Source organism: Dendrobates tinctorius, unplaced genomic scaffold (assembly GCF_039654945.1).
Source record: "Dendrobates tinctorius isolate UK_male_01 unplaced genomic scaffold, ASM3965494v1 ptg000018l, whole genome shotgun sequence".
NCBI lineage: Eukaryota > Metazoa > Chordata > Amphibia > Anura > Dendrobatidae > Dendrobates > Dendrobates tinctorius.
In genome coordinates this window covers 14,686,440-14,709,591 of record NW_027361686.1, presented here as the reverse complement: position 1 = coordinate 14,709,591, position 23,152 = coordinate 14,686,440, and the positions used below count along the sequence as shown (strand labels likewise).

At 47.8% G+C, this 23,152-nt stretch overlaps 1 protein-coding gene across 2 annotated transcripts in view; it reads right to left on the bottom strand.

The window, feature by feature from the left end:
• The window catches only part of TMEM25 (transmembrane protein 25), a 70,132-nt gene extending 50,228 nt beyond the window's left edge, over positions 1-19,904 (bottom strand). Inside the window, exons 1-3 of one of the 2 annotated variants that reach the window (XM_073566493.1) lie at positions 15,946-19,904; positions 13,763-13,838; positions 2,411-2,494 (exon numbers count right to left, since the gene is read on the bottom strand). In XM_073566493.1, the coding sequence (XP_073422594.1) occupies positions 2,411-2,459 (49 nt within the window). In that variant the 5' untranslated portion in view covers positions 2,460-2,494; positions 13,763-13,838; positions 15,946-19,904. The remainder of the gene's footprint in view (positions 1-2,410; positions 2,495-13,762; positions 13,839-15,945) is intronic. The other variant, XM_073566492.1, reaches the window with a different exon arrangement.
• Between the last annotated feature and the right edge of the window lie 3,248 nt (positions 19,905-23,152).

The following is a 23,152-nucleotide window of genomic DNA, read 5'->3' as shown; positions in this document are numbered from 1 at the left end:
TATAGGACATTTCATAACTCCGACCTCACAGCACTGGTCACTACTGAGCCTGCACATAAAGTGCAGCACAGATTCATCTCCACTAAAAGCCCAGATCCTTAGATCAGGAACAGAACAGACATTTATAGGACATTTCATAACGCAAACCAACAGCAATGGTCACTACTGAGCCTGTACATAAAGTGCAGCACAGATTCATCTCTACTAAAAGCCCAGAACCTTAGATCAGGAACAGGACAGACATTTATAGGACATTTCATAACTCTGACCCCACAGCACTGGTCACTACTGAGCCTGTACATAAAGTGCAGCACAGATTCATCTCCACTAAAATCCCAGATCCTTACATCAGGAACAGAGCAGACATTTATAGGACATTTCATAACTCTGACCCCACAGCACTGGTCACTACTGAGCCTGTACATAAAGAGCAGCACAGATTCATCTCCACTAAAAGCCCAGATCCTTAGATCAGGAACAGGACAGACATTTATAGGACATTTCATAACTCTGACCCCACAGCACTGGTCACTACTGAGCCTGTACATAAAGTGCAGCACAGATTCATCTACTTTAAAAGCCCAGATCCTTAGATCAGGAACAGGACAGACATTTATAGGACATTTCATAACTCTGACCCCACAGCATTGGTCACTACTGAGCCTGTACATAAAGTGCAGCACAGATTCATCAAATTTAAAAGCCCAGATCCTTAGATCAGGAACAGGACAGACATTTATAGGACATTCCATAACTCTGACCCCACAGCATTGGTCACTACTGAGTCTGTACATAAAATGCAGCACAGATTCATCTCCACTAAAAGCCCAGATCCCTAGATCAGGAACAGAGCAGACATTTATAGGACATTTCATAACTCCACAGCACTGGTCACTACTGAGCCTGTACATAAAGTGCAGCACAGATTCATCTCCACTAAAAGCCCAGATCCTTAGATCACGAACAGGACAGACATTTATAGGACATTTCATAACTCTGACCCTACAGCACTGGTCACTACTGAGCCTGTACATAAAGTGCAGCACAGATTCATCTCCACTAAAAGCCCAGATCCTAAGATCAGGAACAGGACAGACATTTATAGGACATTCCATAACTCTGACCCTACAGCATTGGTCACTACTGAGCCTGTACATAAAGTGCAGCACAGATTCATCTCCACTAAAAGCCCAGATCCTTAGATCAGGAACAGAGCAGACATTTATAGGACATTTCATAACTCCGACCCCACAGCACTGGTCACTACTGAGCCTGCACATAAAGTGCAGCACAGATTCATCTCCACTAAAAGCCCAGATCCTTAGATCAGGAACAGAACAGACATTTATAGGACATTTCATAACGCAAACCAACAGCAACGGTCCTCCCCCCATTGTGAAGAAGTATTTGTGAAAAGTAGCTCTTCGGGCGTGGGGGAGCTGTCCCAGCACATCATCGACCCGTGCACAGACTTGTGATACCGTCATCCTCAGCAGGTAATCATATTCCCTATGTCCTTTCCTTTCCCCCATTTTCATCAAGCTGATACACCCACTATTTATTGCCATAGTCACTTCCCAGGACTCATTAGCAATAATATTTGCATTTCTGGTTTTGTGGTGTCATATGCCAGCGACTTGTGTTCTGACTTCAGCTGCCAGCCTCTGATTTGACATTCAGTTGAAAACTATGCGCCACAGAAGCGGATCAGGGTGCCGCTTCTTCCTGGTTCAAGGAACTGCATGCTATTGTAACAAGTGAATCCCCTGAAGACCACCTCTGGAAGGAACTAAAGCTCAGAGTTCATAGACGAAGTCCACGGAAGCTTCAGGATTTGAAGAGTGTTTGTGTGGAAGAATGGGCCAAAATCACACCTGAGCAATGCATGCGACTAGTTTTCCTATACAGGAGGTGTCTTGAAGCTGTCATCCCCAACAAAGGCTTTTGTACAAAGTGTTAAATAAATTTCAGCAAGCGGGTTCAATACTTTTTACCTGTGTCATTTCTCATTATTACACATATATTAATTTAGGGACATCTATGGCTTGATTTCTTTGCCTGTGTGTATTGGATGGGTTATTACTAACATCTGGTGAGAATTTCATGTCAATAGCACCCTTCAAAATATATTTACTTGGAAAATTGGTGACAGTTCAGTAGTTATTTCATCTATTGTACATAGTCAGCACACGCAGTATTGGGTGTGCCTGGTTCTGCATGCAGGTAAATGTGGCTGAACTGCAGGACCAGGTACAGCTTACAGATTCTATGGGGCAGACCCACACAGATAAAACAGTTATGTCATCCTGACATATAGCTTGCCAGAGTTTACTTGCTACAAAACGTATACAACACACACCATAAAGTGTTACATAAGCACTGTATAGTTTGTTAGTCCACCACCACGTACCTCTCAGGGAGAATTGCTGGGTCAGCAAAAGAGAAATGCTTAACAACATTTTGCAAAAACAGAGTAATCAAGGATCCTTCATTCCTGTAAAGAGAAAAATATTAAACGAGAAACAAACTTTAGTACATCTTATCACTCCTCCTTGTCATAGAGCGTACATGCTCTCTGTCACACATAGGGTGGGGTAGGTCGGTCTTTAATAAAAGGAGTGAGAAGATGAGCAGTTGTCTAACTTTTCCAAAGTCTCCACATCCTGTCCATACCTAAATATTAGCAAACAATTCCACTGTTCCCTTCACTAACTATTACATGCTCTAATATGCTACAATAATAATGATTAAATGGGTGGTCCGAAGCTACCATTTATTCTAATCTTAAATGCCTATTTAATGTAATAAAGGCAGGGGAGTTGGTCGGCAGGGGAGTGGTGCAGGGAAGTCAGTATGCAAGGGGGTCGGTAGGGGAGAGGTGCACTCCTGCACAGCGGTGTTGAGATAATTAATTAAAGGGAACCTGTCAGGTCCCCCCCCCTTGGCCTCCATTCCAGCAGCATTTGTAAGGGAGGGACAGGACTGTAGTGACCAGTATTCCGGTGGCATCTGTGACCAGTCCTTCCCCTACATGAAACAATACTCTTCTCCTCGGCATACCTGCATCTCCAGATTCAGCTTCACCCGGGCACTTCCCAGGCCATAACGGTCCCTCTTCTAGGAGACTCCCATCAATGGAGACACAGTCCGAGACAACTTTAACACTTTCTGCACAGGCGCATTCCCCGTGGTGTCTGACGCTGGATCACGTGGAGCCCACGTGCTACCAGTGTCGTCACAGGTGGGAGGCGCTGACTGTAGCAGTCTGTAGGACTTCCGGCTGGTGCGGTATAACTATATGTATAATGCGCCCTCTCTTTACGCCCCCTGAGGAAGGAGCTCAGTGCTCCAAAACGTGCGTCGGGGTGCTTCCCTCCGCTCCTGCAGCACCAAGGTAAAATGTTATGCAGATTTGTTCTTTGGCAGCCTGTCTGCGGTTTGTGATGTGAGCACTTGCTCTGTGATTATGATAATGGCTTTTTGTCTCTATGACTATTCTCATAGGTCTTGTATGATCATCTGCTGCAGTGTATTGGGTCGGTTGTGAGCACGGTTCTTGTGCGCTCTTAGGTGTACGCATTTGTCCTCCCTCATTTCAATGTACCTGACTGTCCACTATTTTAAAATTTAATATTCAATAAAGTGATATTTTATGGGACTTTATGGCTGCTTGTTCTCTGGTGTGCTCATAACAAAAAATGCAGAAAGCCATAAACTATAGAAAAACGCCATCATTCAATTCATGTCATTGGATAAGCAGAACAAAAAACATAACAACTTCACAGAATGTCATCAATAACATCAATACATCATGGTGAAGAAATGGATGCAAACTCCAAATTAGCAAAACTCTAATGCTATTTCTAGGACAAACAAAAAAAGGGAGGATGAAAATACTGAGTAAAAATTTGGGAAACAAAATGAATAATGGGAGGCAGAGGAGAGGACACAGGAGAGGCAGTGCCCTGCATCATTGGCTGTCCCTATTTCACATAGAGATAAGGTAGAGAGAGCCTTGTCATAGTGGCATTGTTAGAAGCAATAGTTACAGTGGCTGACAGGTGCTCAGCTGCCCTGAAAAGAACAGGACAGGCAGAAAGAAGGGTAAAAGTCAGGAGATAAAAGAGCCAAATACAACCAGGTATAGCTGTGGATCAGAACACATACCAGCTGGATAGAGGAGATCTGTGAGGAAGCGCACTGTTTCCCTTCTTTCGAAGTAAGGCATTTAGCTTTCTGTTTGGTCAAGTCTTTAATTTTGTATACATTTTTTAGGCAAAAAAAACATACTATGATATAAAAATGACATGGATACGCCTGTGTGTGCTGAGGTTTTGAGTGTTCTGCACAAGAGGTCTATTTTCAGAAATTATATAGGAATGAGAGTTTGATAGTTTTTTATTTTATAATGTAGGCTTTGTTTGTACATGTCAAAAGTGTAAAATGTGTCCAAAAGTCAGGGTGCAAATTGTATTGCGACCAGGGGTGGGATTCAGCGGGTTCTCCCCGGTTCGGTGGAACCGGTTGTTAAAAAAGCAGCCGGTTCCCCGAACCGGGGAGATCTAGAGCCGCAATCCGATTCTCTGATGTTGCTGCAGCCTGCCAGGCAAGGAGCAGGATCAGAGGAGGACTCTTGCTCTGCTTTCTAGCCCCGCCCGCCGGATACCGCGCATTGATACGTGCTCTGCTCTGTCTGACTCTGACTACTGGACAGAGCACAGCACACCCCGGTGGCCCCCGCCCCGCGCACTGATTCCTGCGGCGCAGTGCGGCTATTGGCGGGTAACTGGAGGCTGGAGCTGAGCTCGCTGGAGGAGTCACTGCTGCCCAGTCAATGTGAGCTGAGCCCAGACCAGGCGTGATTTGCTTTCTGTGCGCACCGTGACCCGAAGGAGCAGGACGGGCGGTGCGGGGCCTGGCCATCCAGGAGGCCTCCCTAAACTCAACCAACGCCAGGTCAGTTTTACTGTATGTGCTGCGGCCTATTGGGGACCTGTCACCTGTGCCTGCCTATTGGGGACCTGTGCAGTGCTGCCTAGGCTATTAGGGACCTGTGCCTGGATATTGGGGACCTGTGCTGCCTACTAGGGACCTGTGCCCGCCTATTGGGGACCTGTGCCTGCCTATTGGGGACCTGTGCCTGCCTATAGGGAACAATGCTGCCTATTGGGGACCTGTGCTGCCTATTATGGACCTGTGCTGTCTATTGGGGACCAATGCTGCCTACTGGGGACCTGTGCTGCCTATAGGGAACAATGCTGCCTATTGGGGACCTGTGCTGCCTATAGGGAACAATGCTGCCTATTGGGGACCTGTGCCTGCCTATTGGGGACCTGTGCTGCCTACTAGGGACCTGTGCCTGCCTATTGGGGACCTGTGCCTGCCTACTGGGGACCTGTGCTGCCTATAGGGAACAATGCTGCCTATTGGGGACCTGTGCTGCCTATTATGGACCTGCGCTGCCTATTGGGGACCAATGCTGCCTATTGGGGACCTGTGCTGCCTATAGGGAACAATGCTGCCTATTGGGGACCTGTGCTGCCTATTATGGACCTGTGCTGCCTATAGGGAACAATGCTGCCTATTGGGGACCTGTGCCTGCCTATTGGGGACCAATGCTGCCTATTGGGGACTTGTGCTGCCTATAGGGAACAATGCTGCCTATTGGGGACCTGTGCTGCCTATTATGGACCTGTGCTGCCTATAGGGAACAATGCTGCCTATTGGGGACCTGTGCTGCCTATTAGGGACCTGTGCTGCCTATAGGGAACAATGCTGCCTATTGGGGACCTGTGTTGCCTATTATGGACCTGTGCTGCCTATTGGGGACCAATGCTGCCTATTGGGGACCTGTGCTGCCTATAGGGAACAATGCTGCCTATTGGGGACCTGTGCTGTCTATAGGGACCTGTGCCTGCCTATTGGGGACCATTCCAATTTCTTTTTTTTTCAACTGTTTGACTGCGCCCCTACTTGTATATGTTTGAGGAAAAGGTGCGTGTAAATGGGTGTGGCTTAATAATGGGCGTGGCTTAAAAGGGTGTGGCTTAAAATGGGGATGGTTTTCCTACACACAAACACAGAACCTGTTGTTAAAAATTTGAATCCCACCACTGATTGCGACCCCTGGCAGCAACTGGGTTGTGGTGGTGCAGAGGGACCCCTGGGTAGTAGGTAGATAATCATCATTGTTACTTTCTAAAAATACAACTCCTAATTGTATGTAATGCTCCCAGCTATTTGGGACATACAGATCTGGCAAAAATTAAGAGACCAACACATCAAAACCCTGTCATGGGCAGCCCATTCTCCAGACCCGAACCCCATTGAAAACCTCTATCAAGAGGATGATGGATAGTCACAACAAATGCTTACATTTTTGTACCAGGAGTGGCATAAGATCACCCAAAAGCAGTGTGAAAGACTGGTGGAAAGCATGCCAAGACGCATGAAAGCGGTGATTAACAATCATGGTTATTCCACAAAATATTGATTTCTGAACTCTTCCCGAGGTAAAACATCAGTATTGTTGTTTCTAGATGATTATAAACTTGATTTCTTTGCAGTATTTGAGGTCTGAAAGCACTGGGTTTTTTTTTTTTAATTTTGACCATTTTTCTTTGTCAGAAAAAAAAATACAAAATTTATTGTTTGACAATTTGGAAACATGTTGTCAGTAGTTTATAGAATAAAAGAGCAATTTACATTTTACTTACAAATATACCTATAAAGAGAAAAATCAGACAAACTGAACATTTGAAAGTGGTCTCTTAATTTTTGCCAGAGCTGTATACTGTAGCAATTCTAATCCTGATTTAACCCAACAACTTACTAATGTATACCTATACTAACTGTGACCGGGTCCACCTCATCTAAAACCTGTGTGGCCATATAAAGTTTACAGTCACAGTGATGTTACATTTGTCAGTCACCTACCGACCCTTAGACTATGAGGGAATGACAAAAGAAAATAAGTGTGAGATCTTTAGGTAGCGCACTGTATACAGGGGCGCACTTTAGCTAGTGCAATCTCTGGCTGGGCCACTGTATTGGGGCAACCCTAACAACACCTGCGTATGGAAGTAAAACAGCAGAGATCACTAGATGTTCATTATTTTATTGCGAGTATGAGTGAAGGGCACAATTTAAAAACCCTCTCATCAGTATGAACTCACTGATGGATTTTCAATTAACTCATTCTGCAGCCAGTCATAGACTTGATTGCAAAAAATATTTTTAGCTGAACATACATGCATTGAAGTGAAAAAGCAGTGTCCCTGAAGATTTCTATATCCTTTTTTAACTACTTGTCTAGCGATGTCTTAAACATTGAGACCTTGCAGCTGCAGGGGCATGCAGTCAGCTGTCAGACAGGTGGATTACTTATGCAGAAGGCAGAGACTCTTACCATTTCTGAATTTCTGATAGCTGTAAGGGAAGGAGCAAGTAAGGCCCGATACATAGCAATAATCCTAATAAAATGGAAACAGTTAATGTCTTAGTGACCCTTAGGGGTCTGGAAATAATGTGAAACATATTCCTTCACTATAGGGAGATGCCGATATCAGAGTGGATGAAGCATGATCTGAAGATGGACATTGGGGTCACTGGGCTGTCCTGTAGAGTGGAGGGACAGGGTGCAGTGTGTATACCTACAGAGCCTGGGGTCTGCACACCTCCGGCCAGATAGACGGCTGCCGCCATGTACGGCTCAGCCCTGTGCCCTGTAACCAGCAGAAGATTTGTGCTCTGCAAGAAGTAGCCATGAGGTCAGTACACCTCTGGACAGAGAACCAGCTGCTGCCATGTACGGCTCAGCCCTATGCCCTGTAACTGTAGGGAAGGTGACCTGACGGACGGACTAGTCAGAGGGAAGAAGGAAAGGTTTGCACAGTGTAGGTAGGTGTCGGTTATTACAGTGGGGAAACAGCTAGGAAAGTGAGGTGGACGTGCAGTACCTTATGTTGACCATTAGATGGCAGGGAGGAGTGTGAGCAAAGGACTTGACATCAGCTTAGGGCTTTAGAAACCGTTGGTCATGGGGGGCGTGGTGACAGTGACAGTTTCAAGGAACCGGGTTAGCTATAAATACTGAGGGAGGGTTCCAGAAAGTTCCAGTCCCCAGGGGGAGCCGCAGTGACTGGAGGACTGCGACGGTCTGTGCGCTGTGAGGTGAATCCAGACCAGGGGGACTGAGGAGAGAGAACAGGGGGGTGGTCCTGACGGATAGACCGCAACAGAGACGAGATAAAGGGAATAGGCACACCGTGTAAAGTACGACGTCTGACCAGTGAACGGACTGTTGGTGATTTGGCTTAGGGCAGCCACAGTGTCGGAAGCTGTAACTACGTCAGGAAAGGAGAAAGGACAGGACGTATATATACGTCCCCGGCGAGAAACACGGTGTGTGAAGCGGCTCTAGATATAGAGGGCCATGAGTGAGGTACTGTGCTGTGTCATGAAGCGGCTCTGGATGCGGAGGGCCGAGAGAGAGCGATATGGCGATGTGTTGCGAGGGCCGTCAGACGGACGGCGCGCAGAAATAAACTTGGACCTGTTGTACCCAGTACCTGCCTCCATCTTGTCTCTGTTTCGTCTCTGCGCGGTAAGAAGAGGGACCACCCCCCCAGCTCGGCCCACCGACCCTACATTTGGTGTAGTCGGCAGGATCACCGCCGCTAATACATCATCTTCTGCGGCAGGCCTGCCTCAAGTAATGGAAAAGGACATGGACTACTCTGTTTGGATTACAATTACCTGTGGATTACAAATTACCTACCTGTGGAATATAAATGGGGAGCGCTGTGGCGGATCTGTGTGGCCAGCAGAGGATCCGGGGCGGTACCAGGTACTGTGCAGTATGGCGGTGTTGCTTCAGCGCAGAGGAGAGGTCCGGGTGTTTGCAGTTGTTCAGAATGGACTGGGACCCCAACCAACGTACCACAAAAGGAAGCAGTATGTGCCTGGAGATCGACGCTTCCATATATTGGACCCTGACAGGAGGGTGGAGAGGCCTGCCGACGCCTCACCTCACAGAGGGAGTGGCACAGAAGAAAAACTTGGCTGCGGCTGTCTGATGCCATTCGAGTGCTGCCCAACGGACGGTATGAGACTCTGCAGGTGTCGGGGCCTCGGCCGCCTAGAGTGGCAGTGGCGGCAGGGGATGGAGCTGTGCCAGAAGTCGCCCTCAGAGCCACGGGAGAGCAGCGGGATGTTGAGCTGGGGAGCGGAGCCGCCACCAATACCAGCAGAGGACTTCTCAGCGGAGCCCCCGAGTTTGGGGGAAAAACCCGCGGGACAGTGGAGCGAGGGACGGAGGCTGCGGGTGAAGCCGCGTATTGATGTGATGGAGGCCGCAGCGCCGAGGAAGGTGAGAGTACCCCCGGCACCACCAGTGCCTCCGCCAGCGGCCCTCATCATTCCGCCGCAGCACGCTGCCCCCTGCGCACCGGAAGGCCTTGGTACATCGGGCCTGGTGGTGTATGCAGAGTTGAGCGAGGCCCCTGCTCAAGTCCCTGAGGTACCCCGCCTGAAGCCGCCAGTGCGGAAGTCATCCAAAGAAGACACTGCTGCGTTCCCCCTGCTGATAGCAGCTGCATCGTTGGACCCGGCCGTTACTCCGGCTCCATTGGAAGTAGTGGAAGCGGCCTGCCCTGAGGCCGCGGTTATGCCGCTGCTGGAGTCGACTGCGGCCGACTTAGTGGGCCCTGTGATTCCAGCCTCCGAAGACCCGGTTGCCCCCATTTGTCACCTGGCCCCAGCGGCTGTTGAGCCGCAAAAATCATCGGCCGCCTCTGATCCACGCCCTTCCTCGGTTAATTCCCGCCCACCGGTCTCCAGGGCTCATGCTGAACCCTCTGTTTGGGTCGCAGGAGTTATAGAGAAGAAGAGGGCCAGGGGGCAGGAAGTCTGGAACCTGCTCCATGAGAGGAGGGAGGCTGGCATGGCGGCTGCACGACCCCCGGGACGGCTCGATTATACTAACTTGCAGAAAGGGACACTTCTTGCATCCTGGGAGCTCCACGGTTGTGGGGTCCCTTACTACTGACCACCGAAAGGAGGATTGAACTGTCAGGAGTTCGTTGCACCGTTGTGCAGGTCAAAAGGACAGTTCGCGGTCAGATTTAAAAAAAAAAAAATGTTTATCTGTGATTTTTATCTCTGTTTTTTCTATGTTCCTCTTAAGGGCATGTCACACTAAGAGATATCGCTAGCAATATCGCTATAACTAGTGACGTTATAGCGATATTGCTAGCGATATCTCTGTGTGTGATACTTACCTACGACCGGCTCCCAGGCTGGTTATCGCTGATCGCTCGAGAACGTTCAGGACTGTTTCTCGTCGTCAGCTTCCTGTGGCGCTTCCTGCTGTGAAGACGAGCGACGCGTGGAGCCGGGCGGGAGGACGCAGGATCGCCTGGTGTGACAGGTAAGTAGCGACCCCCGTCCCCAGCGATGTCGCTGGTGAGATCTGCCTGTGTGGCAGCTCACTAGCGACCACTTAGCGATGTACCAGCGATCCTGACCGCGTCATATCGCTGGTCGGGATCGCTGGTACATCGCTAAGTGTGACAGTACCTTTACAGGATAGTCCATGTTTACTTGTTAGACTGACAGAGCGGGGATACTTAGAAGAGAGGGAGTGCATATGTCCAAGGAAGGGGAAGGAGAAAGAAGACTTGCAATGTTTTTTTTTTTCTGTTATATGTTGGGTTTAAAAGCAAGCGAAAAAGAAAAAAAAAATTATAAAAATGGGTACTTGTGCTATTATAAAGTTGTTTGATGTATAATATGCCAAGGTAATATGCAACAGGTCCGGGTAAGGGAAGGTCTGTGGGACCAAAGGAAAGTGTGAGATCCGGTAGGGATCTAAGAGTTGAGGAGGTCTGGGAGACCGGGACGCCGACCATGACATGTTATTGAAAGAAAGGAAAATGAGTTGGAAGACGTGAGGAAGACAGCCGTCCTAGGTCAGGTCCCCAACACCACGGACACCCCTGAAGGAGGAAGGCGGGCGCTGGTAATGATCTAGAAGGTAAGAGACCTCGATCATGTCGTACCGAATAGTGGAAGGTGACAGTAGGGGAGAGTAGGGGAAGGTACACGCCATAGAGAGAGTATGGGTGTACCTAGCCCAATTTGAAAGACGTTGTCATGTGGCGTGCGCGCTGGTGAGTAGCAGTAGGCTGCTCAGAGCATAGTGCTACCAGTATGGTTCGGCCCCCGCAGATAGTGGGTTTGGCTTAACAGCTGGTCCGACAACAGAATGTAGGTGTAGCTTCAGAACGACAAAGGCAGGGATGACGATTGTCGAGGACAACAATGGACAAAGGAATGGAGAGTGTAGGGAAGGTGACCTGACGGACGGACTAGTCAGAGAGAAGAAGGAAAGGTTTGCACAGTGTAGGTAGGTGTCGGTTATTACAGTGGGGAAACAGCTAGGAAAGTGTAGTGGACGTGCAGTACCTTGGGTTGACCATTAGATGGCAGGGAGGAGTGTGAGCAAAGGACTTGACATCAGCTTAGGGCTTTAGAAACCGTTGGTCATGGGGGGCGTGGTGACAGTGACAGTTTCAAGGAACCGGGTTAGCTATAAATACTGAGGGAGGGTTCCAGAAAGTTCCAGTCCCCAGGGGGAGCCGCAGTGACAGGAGGACTGCGACGGTCTGTGCGCTGTGAGGTGAATCCAGACCAGGGGGACTGAGGAGAGAGAACAGGGGGGTGGTCCTGACGGATAGACCGCAACAGAGACGAGATAAAGGGAATAGGCACACCGTGTAAAGTACGACGTCTGACCAGTGAACGGACTGTTGGTGATTTGGCTTAGGGCAGCCACAGTGTCGGAAGCTGTAACTACGTCAGTAAAGGAGAAAGGACAGGACGTATATATATGTCCCCGGCGAGGAACACGGTGTGTGAAGCGACTCTGAATATAGAGGGCCATGAGTGAGGTACTGTGCTGTGTCGTGAAGCGGCTCTGGATGCGGAGGGCCGAGAGAGAGCGATATGGCGATGTGTTGCGAGGGCCGTCAGACGGACGGCGCGCAGAAATAAACTTGGACCTGTTGTACCCAGTACCTGCCTCCATCTTGTCTCTGTTTCGTCTCTGCGCGGTAAGAAGAGGGACCACCCCCCCAGCTCGGCCCACCGACCCTACATAACCAGCAGGAGATGAGCTTCACGCTCTACAAGAAGTAGCCATGAGGTCAGTACACCTCTGGACAGAGAACCAGCTGCTGCCATGTACGGCTCAGCCCTATGCCCTGTAACCAGCAGAAGATGAGCTTCACGCTCTACAAGAAGTAGCCATGAGGTCAGTACACCTCTGGACAGAGAACCAGCTGTTGCCATGTACGGCTCAGCCCTATGCCCTGTAACCAGCAGAAGATGAGCTTCACGCTCTACAAGAAGTAGCCCATGAGGTCAGTACACCTCTGGACAGAGAACCAGCTGCTGCCATGTACGGCTCAGCCTTATGCCCTGTAACCAGCAGAAGATGAGCTTCACGCTCTACAAGAAGTAGCCATGAGGTCAGTACACCTCTGGACAGAGAACCAGCTGCTGCCATGTACGGCTCAGCCCTATGCCCTGTAACCAGCAGAAGATGAGCTTCACGCTCTACAAGAAGTAGCCATGAGGTCAGTACACCTCTGGACAGAGAACCAGCTGCTGCCATGTACGGCTCAGCCCTATGCCCTGGAACCAGCAGAAGAGGAGCTTCACGCTCTACAAGAAGTAGCCATGAGGTCTGCCTTATCTGCTGCCCTGGACTTTATTTAAGAGATCTGCAAAGATCTTAATGCATCATTATTAATCACTGATCAGATCACGCAGAATAAATGTATGGAGGCCAAGCTTTCCTCGGTCAGTGCGGCCATTTCATCTGAATGATGGTTAGGAGCTTGTTCTTAGAAGACCTGGCAGAGGCTGTTCTGTTCTTCAATCTCCCTTATGAATAGTTAATGAGGCTTCAGGTTGCCGGTCAAGGATATAAAAAGATCTTCAGAGGTCGAGAGAGGTGGTTACTCACTAATATACAGGATGGTGTCCATGGTGTCCCCCCCCACATTATCTCATACTGTGCTGCTGCGATTTGGTCTGTAGGATTCATATGCTGTCTACCAGAGATTACAAATTATTTTGCAAAGTTATACAAAAGAAAACTAATAATATAAATAAAGACAGCGTGTTTCATAGAACACACATATGTATACTGTATATACTGTTTATATATATATATATATTGTGACAGGGTGTGAGGGGAGATATGTGTCACGGAGACTGGTTTCCTCCATGATCTAGATAGAAACCCCTAAGTTTCTTGCATGATATGTGCTGAATAAGTTAAGCAGCCATGTTATGGGTGGGTTTTTAGGTGAGTAGGTAAGAGATGGGCGGAACACCACCTCACCATATCTCCACCTCCAGGGTGTGGCTGGGGAAATAAATGTCCAGCCAGTTATTTTTTCTGTGGTCTGTGTTGTGTAGAGCAAGCAAGCCCTAGGCTGAAGCTCCTGTGAGAGCTGCCATATGTGTTGGCCCAGAAGTGCTGGGCAGGACTGCGTATGAACTTTTTATTTCCTTTTGAGCCAGAAAGGCTGCTTTTCTGTTACCATTTTGGGGTTTATGATACAATAAACCACCCAGAGAATTTAACCCATGTGTGCCTGTGTCTACCTCGAGGTGCAGATAAGTGAGGCCGACCTGCACAATATAGTGCATCACGCACCCATTACACAATTCTATGTTGTCTGCTGCTTACTTGTCAGCTTTGCTGTGTAGGCCGAGTCAGCAGAGTAATTTCATTGTCATTATATCACAGAAGATTTAAAGGGCACCTGTCATGAGAAAAAACGCTATTTATCTGCAGGTCAGAAAGCGAAAGCGCAACTAACGGGAGGAATGAACTTATTATCCTCCCTGTAGTTGCTCACCTCTAGTCACAGGGGCGGTGCAGGGAACGGCTACAGTCACCATGTTGTGAGAGCAGCTATAATCACTCCCCATCCCCAACACATTGATTGACAGCCTGTTTTGCACACATATGCTGCAGAATCGGCCATCTATCAAAGTGCTGGGAAGTGATTGCAGCCACGCTCACTATATAGTGAGTGGTGACTGTAGTCACTCTCTGCACCATCCCAATGACTGAAAGCGAGCGGTGCCAGGGAGGGGGAAACCTATGGAACGCAGGGACACAGAACACAAAGAAAAAAACTGTTCCGAAATCAGTGGAGCTGTGGCAAATGGAGGAGAGCCTCAGTTTCCATAAAAAATCCAGTATGAGGCCCCCTGTAAGAATGTCATGCAGTCTGCTCTCACAGTACTTATGGCACCTGTTGGTGCTTTTATCCCTCTTTTAACAAGCTGCACTTTGCAGGCTGATTTTTATTAGCTGGTCTTAACAATAGCCAAATATCACTGCATCTCCAGCGCTAGACAGAACCTGAGCGGTGGGGCTGACGTAATGGGTAAACACGTCCATTAGTGCCAAACAAGAACACAAGGGAGCACCATAACCAGTATTTCATGGCAGACTAAGCCATAAGAACACTTTTTTTAAATGATTATGCAAATTGTCTCTTTAGGGAGGAAGAGGACTAGAATTCTAGTGCCATCTATAGGAAGTAACATTCCTAGAATTCAATGTCGACCCTTTAATGAGGCTTGTCACATGACTTAGGATAAAAGGCAAACCAAAATCTCAATTTGCAGACACTGTTTCGGTGTACTGCCCCTCATCAGTGCAGAGTATGAGATCTGATTTGGCTGTGTGAGAGGCTAAGACTGAGATCTAAGAGGTAATATTTCTCCTTGTGGAGAGTGACAAGCCAGGTCTGGCATGTGTTAAGTCGCTCACCTAGCCAAATCAGATCTCACACTTTGCACTGACGAAGTGCATTAGCCTGAAACACCGTGTCTGCAAATTAAGGTTCTGGTTTGGCGTTTATCCTAAGTCATGTGATAAGGCTCGCTTAAGGTCAATCGTGCATTGTAGGATTGCTACTTCCTATATGTGGCGCTATAGAGTTCTAGTCCTCCTTCTCTCTGAAGAGACAAATTTCAGATTTAATTTCACAGTGGAGCATGCATGACATATAAGTCTCCTCACTCTGACATGCTAGCTCTGGCTTGTCAGTCTCCAGAAGAAGAAACATTACCCTTTAGATCCCTAAAAAATGGTTCTGATTTAATACTGTAGTATTTAACCCCTTCACACAAATATAGGCATGACTGTCAGTCTGTTCGCACTGGGCTGACCGATTGCGGAGGGATCTCAGGAGCTGAACTCCCAGCACATGAGGCTGATGCTGGCTATATTACACCAGGAAAGCACCTCCTGAAAGAAAATCTTAAGGGATCAAAGCATTTTTTGGGCTCAAATATGATGTAATTGAAAATTCCTTTAACACAGCTCCACTGATGGAAAAAAAAAATGGTACAGGGTTTAGAAAAGTGTGACACAATCCAATTTTTTTTTGCTAACTTTAGACATTTTCTTTACTACATGAAAAAAAAAACTATACAAGTTTGGTGGAGTTTGGCTGTACCATAAATGCTAATCCATCATGGTCTGTCAGCAGAGGATGACTGCACTGTAGGGTTAAGAAAATTAAATAATACCACTACGTCTAGTCCTGATGCCCAGGATCACAGGTGTTACAGAGACGTACCGCAGGCGCTGTACTTCACCTGCCCCGGTACAGGTGTTAGCCCAGCTGACAGTCACTGTAGTTGGGGCGAGTGATCCTTATTTTTGGCTATAAGTCTTGCTATGTCGCTTTGCTCGGTTACAAATTAAAAACTATTCCCTTACTATTTTTAAAGGCATAACAATTTAAAACAAAAACAACCAATTTCCATCTTGACCTTGGGCATGTGAAGCAATCCCATTAGGTATCAATTATGTATCCTTTTTTCCTGGAGCACATCAGGTCCACTCACCTTTGTGGTGTCAGTCCCAGCCTGCAGACATTACAGAGATCTCCTCATTCTCTGGAGTCCTCACTCGGGGGGGATCTGCATCCCCTCGGTGCACCTGCAGTATCAGCAGCTTCCTGGCCTGTCCAACCACTGCAGTATTATTCCAAGTGGCACACATCCAGCACACAGTGCACTGCCACCAAGTGGCCAGAAGAGGGCACCAGCTCCATAGCATTGCATTGGTATAGTATGTGCAGAACATGGATGGGAATTTAAAGGGGGTCTCACATGTAAATGTCCTTCCATGTTACATTATCAAGGGCAATTCACAGCAATTCTTCAGCTTTAATTAAAAGAAAAAAAAAACAACACCAATAACTAGTTATGGTTTAAAGAAACAGTTAAGAACAAACCTTTTTAAAGATGACCTGTTACTAAATATGTCATTTTTTTACCTGGTGTAAATGTCACTGATCTCCTTCTCCTGTAATTATTATTATTTTCTTTTCCTGAGATAAAGCCTGCTCCTCTCTGTATATAAATCTAGTCTGTGGGGGAGATGACAGTGATGGAGGTGGCGGAGATGACAGTGATGGAGGTGGGGGAGATGACAGTGATGGAGGTTGGGGAGAGGACAATGATGGAATGTGGGGGAGAGGGCAGTGATGGAGGTGGTGGAGATGACAATGGTGGGGGTGAGGACAGTGATGAGATATGGGGGAGATGACAGTGATGGAGGTTGGGGAGATGACAATGATGGAGGTGGGGGAGAGGACAGTGATGGAAGTGGGGGAGATGGACAGTGATGGAGGTGCGGGAGAGGACAGTGATGGAGGTGGAGGAGAGGACAGTGATGGGATGTGGGGGAGAGCGCAGTGATGGAGGTGGGGAGAGGACAATGATGGGATATGTGGGAGATGACAGTGATGGAGGAGGGGGAGAGGACAGTGATGGAGGTGGAGGAGATAATGATGGGATATGGGGGAGATGACAGTGACAGAGATGGGGGAGAGGACAGTGATGGAGGTGGGGAGAGGTCAATGATGGGATGTGGGGGAGAGGGCATTGAATGAGGTGGAGGAGATGACAATGATGGGATATGGGGGACATGACAGTGATGGAGGTTGGGGAGAGGACAGTGATGGAGGTGGGGGAGATGATAATGATGGGATATGGGGAGATGACAGAGATGGAGGTTGGGGGAGGACAATGATGGGATGTGGGTGAGAGGACAATGATGGGATGTGGGGGAGAGGGCAGTGATGGAGGTGGGGGAGAGGACAATAATGGGATATGTGGGAGATGACAGTGATGGAGGTGGGGGGAGAGGACAGTGATGGAGGTGGGGGGAGAGGACGTGATGGAGGTGGGTGAGAGGACAGTGATGGAGGTGGAGGAGAAGACAGTGATGGGATGTGGGGGAGATGACAGTGATGGAGGTTGGGGAGAGGACAATGTTGGGATGTGGGGCAGAGGGCAGTGATGGAGGTGGGGGAGATGACAATGATGGGATATGGAGGAGATGACAGTGATGGAGGTTGGGGAGAGGACAGTGATAGAGGTGGGGGAGATGACATTGATGGGATATGGGGGACATGACAGTGATGGAGGTTGAGGAGAGAACAGTGATGGAGGTGGAGGAGAGGACAGTGATGGGATGTGGGGGAGATGACAATGATGGGATGTGGGGGAGATGACAATGATGGAGGTTGGGGAGAGGACAATGATGGGATGTGCGGGAGAGGGCAGTGATGGAGGTGGGGGAGATGACAATGATGGGATGTGGGGGAGAGGACAAAGATGGGATGTGGGGGAGAGGGCAGTGATGGGATGTGGGGGACATGACAGTGATGGAGGTTGGGGAGGTGACAGTGATGGAGGTTGGGGAGGTGACAGTGATGGAGGTGGGGCAGATGACAGTGATGGAGGTAGGGGAGATGACAGTGATGGGATGTGGGGGAGAGGACAATGATGGGATGTAGGAGAGGGCAGTGATGGAGGTGGGGGAGAGGACAATGATGGGATATGGGGGAGATGACAGTGATGGAGGTGAGGGAGAGGACAGCGATGGAATGTGGAGGAGAGGACAGTGATGGAGGTTGGGGAGAGGACAATGATGGGATGTGGGGGAGAGGGCAGTGATGGAGATGGAGAAGAAGACAATGATGGAATATGTGGGAGATGACAGTGATGGAGGTGGGGGAGAGGACAGTGATGGAGGTGGAGGAGAGGACAGTGATGGAGGTGGAGGAGAGGACAGTGATGGGATGTGGGGGAGAGGACAGTGATGGAGGTAGGGGAGATGACAATGTTGGAATGTGGGGGAGAGGGGAGTGATGGAGGTGGGGGAGATGACAATGATAGGATATGGAGGAGATGACAGTGATGGAGGTTGGGGAGAGGACAGTGATGGAGGTGGGGGAGAGGACAGTGGTGGAGGTGGGGGAGATGATAATGATGTGATATGGGGGAGATGACAGTGATAGAGATGGGGGAGAGGACAGTGATGGAGGTGGGGAGAGGACAATGATGGGATGTGGGGTAGAGGACAGTGATGGAGGTGGGGGAGAGGACAATCATGGAATATGGGGGAGATGACAGTGATGGAGGTGGGGGAGAGGACAGTGATGGAGTTGGGGGAGAGGACAGTGATGGAGGTGGGGGAGAGGACAGTGATGGAGGTGGGGGAGATAACAATGATGGGATGTAGCATAGATGACAGTGATGGAGGTGGGGGAGATGACAATTATAGGCGTTGGGAAGAGGACAATGAGGGGATGACGGATAGGGATGGGGATAAAGGGGACATATAATGGACTTTTGATGAAGGGTTGGAGGATGTTAGATATGGATGTAAAATTAATTTAGTGGTAGATGAGTGTTCTAAGTTCCTGATTGCGTCCTCCTTCATCCCACAATTTATTATGACACTGTCAGGGACTTAAATTTTATTTGGGAGAGGAGCGGCTAAGGTGCTTAGAACATTTAATTATGAATTGAAAGGTGGGAGAAGACGCTATCAGGGACTTGGGATGAATTGGGAGTTGACGAAGGATGCTCAGTACCTGAAAGCAGTAGCGTAGCTACCGGGGGGGCAGAGGGGGCGGTGGCCCGGGCCCTGTGCTCTGAGGGCCCACACTGAGCCACGCTATGTAATTGTATCAGTGAGCACATCATGCCAATACAGTTACATTCTGCGGCAGAACAGGGAGAATCGATCTCCCTGCTCTGCCACCCGGCCACTTTGGGGCCCCTGAGGAGATGGTGGGGGGCAATGTGCCAGCAGTGGGTCCTCCGCTCGTCATCCCAGGGTCAACTGTATCTTCTAGATGCCGATACAGCTGACAACATTGATGAGAGAAGGATCGTTACACTCCCTCTCCCATCATCCCCATCTCAGTGTCTCACGTCTCGGACGCCAACACTGACAGGGGGTCGCGATGACGTCAGAACTCGGCGCCCGCGGTCCGGGGATGTGCGGGCACTCAGAGCACCGCAGGAACAACAAGGAGGAAGAGAGGTGAGTATTGGATTTATTTTTCTTTTCTATCTGGGTGCATTATACTATACAGGCTGCCTATGAGGGTGCATTATACTTTACAGGCTGCCTATGGGGAAGCATTATACTATACAGGCTGCCTATGGGGCTGCATTATACTGTACAGGCTGCCTATGTGGGTGCAATATACTATACAGGCTGCCTATAGGGCTGCATTATACTATACAGGCTGCCTATGGGGGTGCATGATACTATACAGGCTGCCTATGGGGGTGCATGATACTATACAGGCTGCCTATGGGGGTGCATTATGCTATACAGGCTGCCTATGGGGTGCATTATGCTATACAGGCTGCCTATGGGGTGCATGATACTATACAGGCTGCCTATGAGGGTGCATCATACTATACAGGCTGCCTATGGGGTGCATTATACTATACAGGCTGCCTATGGGGGTGCATTATGCTATACAGGCTGCCTATGGGGAATGCATTATATTATACAGGCCTATGGGGAGTGCATTATACTATACAGGCCTATGGGGAATGCATTATACTATACAGGCTGCCTATGGGGAGTGCATTATACTATACAGGCCTATGGGGAGTGCATTATACTATACAGGCCTATGGGGAATGTATTATATTATACAGGCCTATGGGGAGTGCATTATACTACATTGAGGACCATCTGGTACATTATACTATATGGAGGCTATCTAGGGGGCCATCATACAGTTTGGGGATTACAGTGAATGGGCCATCAAGCAGTTTGGGGGCTACTAAGGGGTCAGTATACGGTGTGGGGGTACATTACAGTGAGGAGGCATCATGTTATGTATAAGAGAGCATCATACTGTGTATAGGGGAGATGTACAGGGGGGAGACTCGGGACATTATTCAATGTTAAGTGGGCACTTATTGTTATAGGGGAACTCAGGTTACTGTGACTATTAAAGGGGCACACAGGGCACTATTACTTTCTAGGGGGCAAAATGTGGGCAGAAGTTGTGTCGGTCTGGGCCAGATAGAAAAGACTGGAAAAGTGAACGACTCCATCAGAAAGAACATCAGTGGTAAGTCACCATCTGTATTGCCCCCTCTACCATCAATGACAGCTTGAAGTCTTTTGTGGTAGTTGTGGCTGAGGTTCTTTAGTTTCTCAGATGGTAAAGCTGCCCACTCTTTTTGGCAAAAAGCCTCAAGTTCCTGTAAATTCTTGGGCTGTCTAGCATGAACTGCGCCCTTGAGATCTCCCCAGTCTGGCTCAATGATATTGAGATCAGGAGACTGAGATGGCCACTCCAGAACCTTCACTTTGTTTTGCTGTAGCCAATGACAGGTCGACTTGGCCTTTTGTTTTGGATCGTTGTTATATTGGAACATCCAAGTACGTCCCATGCGCAGCTTTCCGGCTGATGATTGCAAATTTGCCTCCAGTATTTGCTGATAACGTGCTGCATTCATCTTTCCTTCAATTTTGCCACGTTTCCTGTGCCTTTGTAGCCCACACATCCCCAAAACATCAGCTATCCATCTCAGTGCTTTACAGTAGGAACAGTAAGAATAGTGTTCCTTTCATCATATGCCTTGTTGACCTCTCTCCAAATGTAACGTTTATGGCTGTGGACAAAAAGTTCAATTTTGGTCTCATCACTCCAAATTACCTTTTTCCAGAAGTTTTGAGGCTTGTCTCTGTGCTGTTTTGCATATTGTAGGCAAGATACTTTAAGGCATTTGTGCAATAGCGGCTTTCTTCTGGCAACTTGACCATGCAGCCCATTTTTCTTCAAGTGCCTCCTTATTGTGCATCTTGAAAGAGCCATGCCACTAGTTTTCAGAGAGTCCAGTATTTCAGCTGATGTTATTTGTGGGTTTTTATTTGCATCCTGAACAATTTTCCTGGCAGTTGTGGACAAAATTTTTGTTGGTCTACCTGACCATGGATTTGTTTTTACAGAGCCCCTGATTTTCCATTTGTTAATCACAGTTTGAACACTGCTGACTGGCATTATCAATTCCTTGGATATCTTTTTGTATCCCTTTCCTGTTTTATACAGTTCAACTACCTTTTCCCAGAGATTAGTTGACAATTCTTTTGCTTTCCCCATGACTCACAATCCAGAAACATCAGTGGCAGGATGAAAGATGGAAGAGTCTGTCTGGATCCCAAAAACGCTCAGCTTTTATGCGCACACACTGATTACAAGCAAACAGATCACCGGTGAGGATGTTACCTTTAGCAGCCATTCAAACCCATTTGCGTCAACCTCTGTGCATGTTATCAGGCCAAAATCACCAGGGTATGTGAACTTTCGATCAGGGTGATTTGGATGTTTTGGGTTGTGATTATGATTTAAAAAGAGAAAACACAGGAGTTTGACAATAAATGGCTTCACCCAACCACTAACCATGAGTAGAGAAAAAGTTTTGGTGTTCATGTTCTCTAAAAAGAAGGCCAAGAAAGCAAACATTCTGCCGGGGTATGTAAACTTTTGAGCACAAATATACTGTATATACAGTATATATAGCTTTGTCGCCACAGAAGGAGGGGAGCCCAGACACATTTCTTGCACAGGGGCCCCAAGCTGTCAGTGTCTGCCCCTGGCTGGGAGATATCGACATGAAGGTCTGAGCAGATGGAGAAGAAACAGGAGAAAATGACTAATCAGATGAGACGTCAGTGGTAAGGGCCTGGATGTAGATATTGTTCTGTATCTGCACTGAGGGAAGGTGAAGTGATAATGTTATCTGTAAAAATCCCTTAGGCTTCATTCTCACATTTGTGTGAAATGTCCGTTTGCTGTCAGATTTTTTTATCGGACGGTATCGGACTCATATAATCCTATAGGTCCATTCACACATTTGTGAAAATCATGGAGGTGAGAATGAGATCTGTGAGGGTCAGAGAATGCCCTGTTCTGATTTAATTTTGAGGATTAGAATAGGACATGCTCAATGCGTCTGTAAAAGCGGGCAGCACACCGAGGCTGCACATGGATAGAAGGAATATAGCCTTATTATGTAAAGCACAGTCCCTTAGTATATAGTGTACTCACTTTTTATATATAGCACAGTCCCTTATTTTATAGTGTGCTCACTTATTATGTATAACACCGTCCTTAGTTATATATTTTCCTCTTTTATTATGTATAACACTATCCCTTATTACGTACCATCCCCTCTAGTTAGATATGGTGCCGTCCCTTATTATATAGCTTTCTCTGTTGTTAAGTACAGTGGTGTCTCCTGCATAGTGTATTTTTGTTAATCACAGCGCCCTCTTTTATTACATAGTCAGCTCATGTAACAGCTGGTGACCAGATGACCAGTCCATCAGCTCCTCCATTAGAAAAGAAGCTTTCCCATCAGCCGTCATTGCACAATATATATAACAGGAGAGGACGGTCTAATGCAATAGGTAAGAGATGGAGCTGAACATAACGAGAGGGCACTGTGTAATAAGGGACGGTAATATACATAAAAAAGAAACTATCTAAGATATATATGTGTGTGCCTATGTATTGTAACAAAGTCGCTGGTAAAGTGCTGGAGGGGAGATATGTTTCACTACGCCTAATGGACTCTGTGATTTAAAACCAAGAGTTTTTCCTCCAGCACACTAAGTGTGAGAGGTTAAGCCAATTTGCTTAATGGACTGGCTTTTATGTGGACATCCATGGAGCGGGTGGGAGGATGTCCACCTTATCTTCATCTGAGGGTGTGGTCT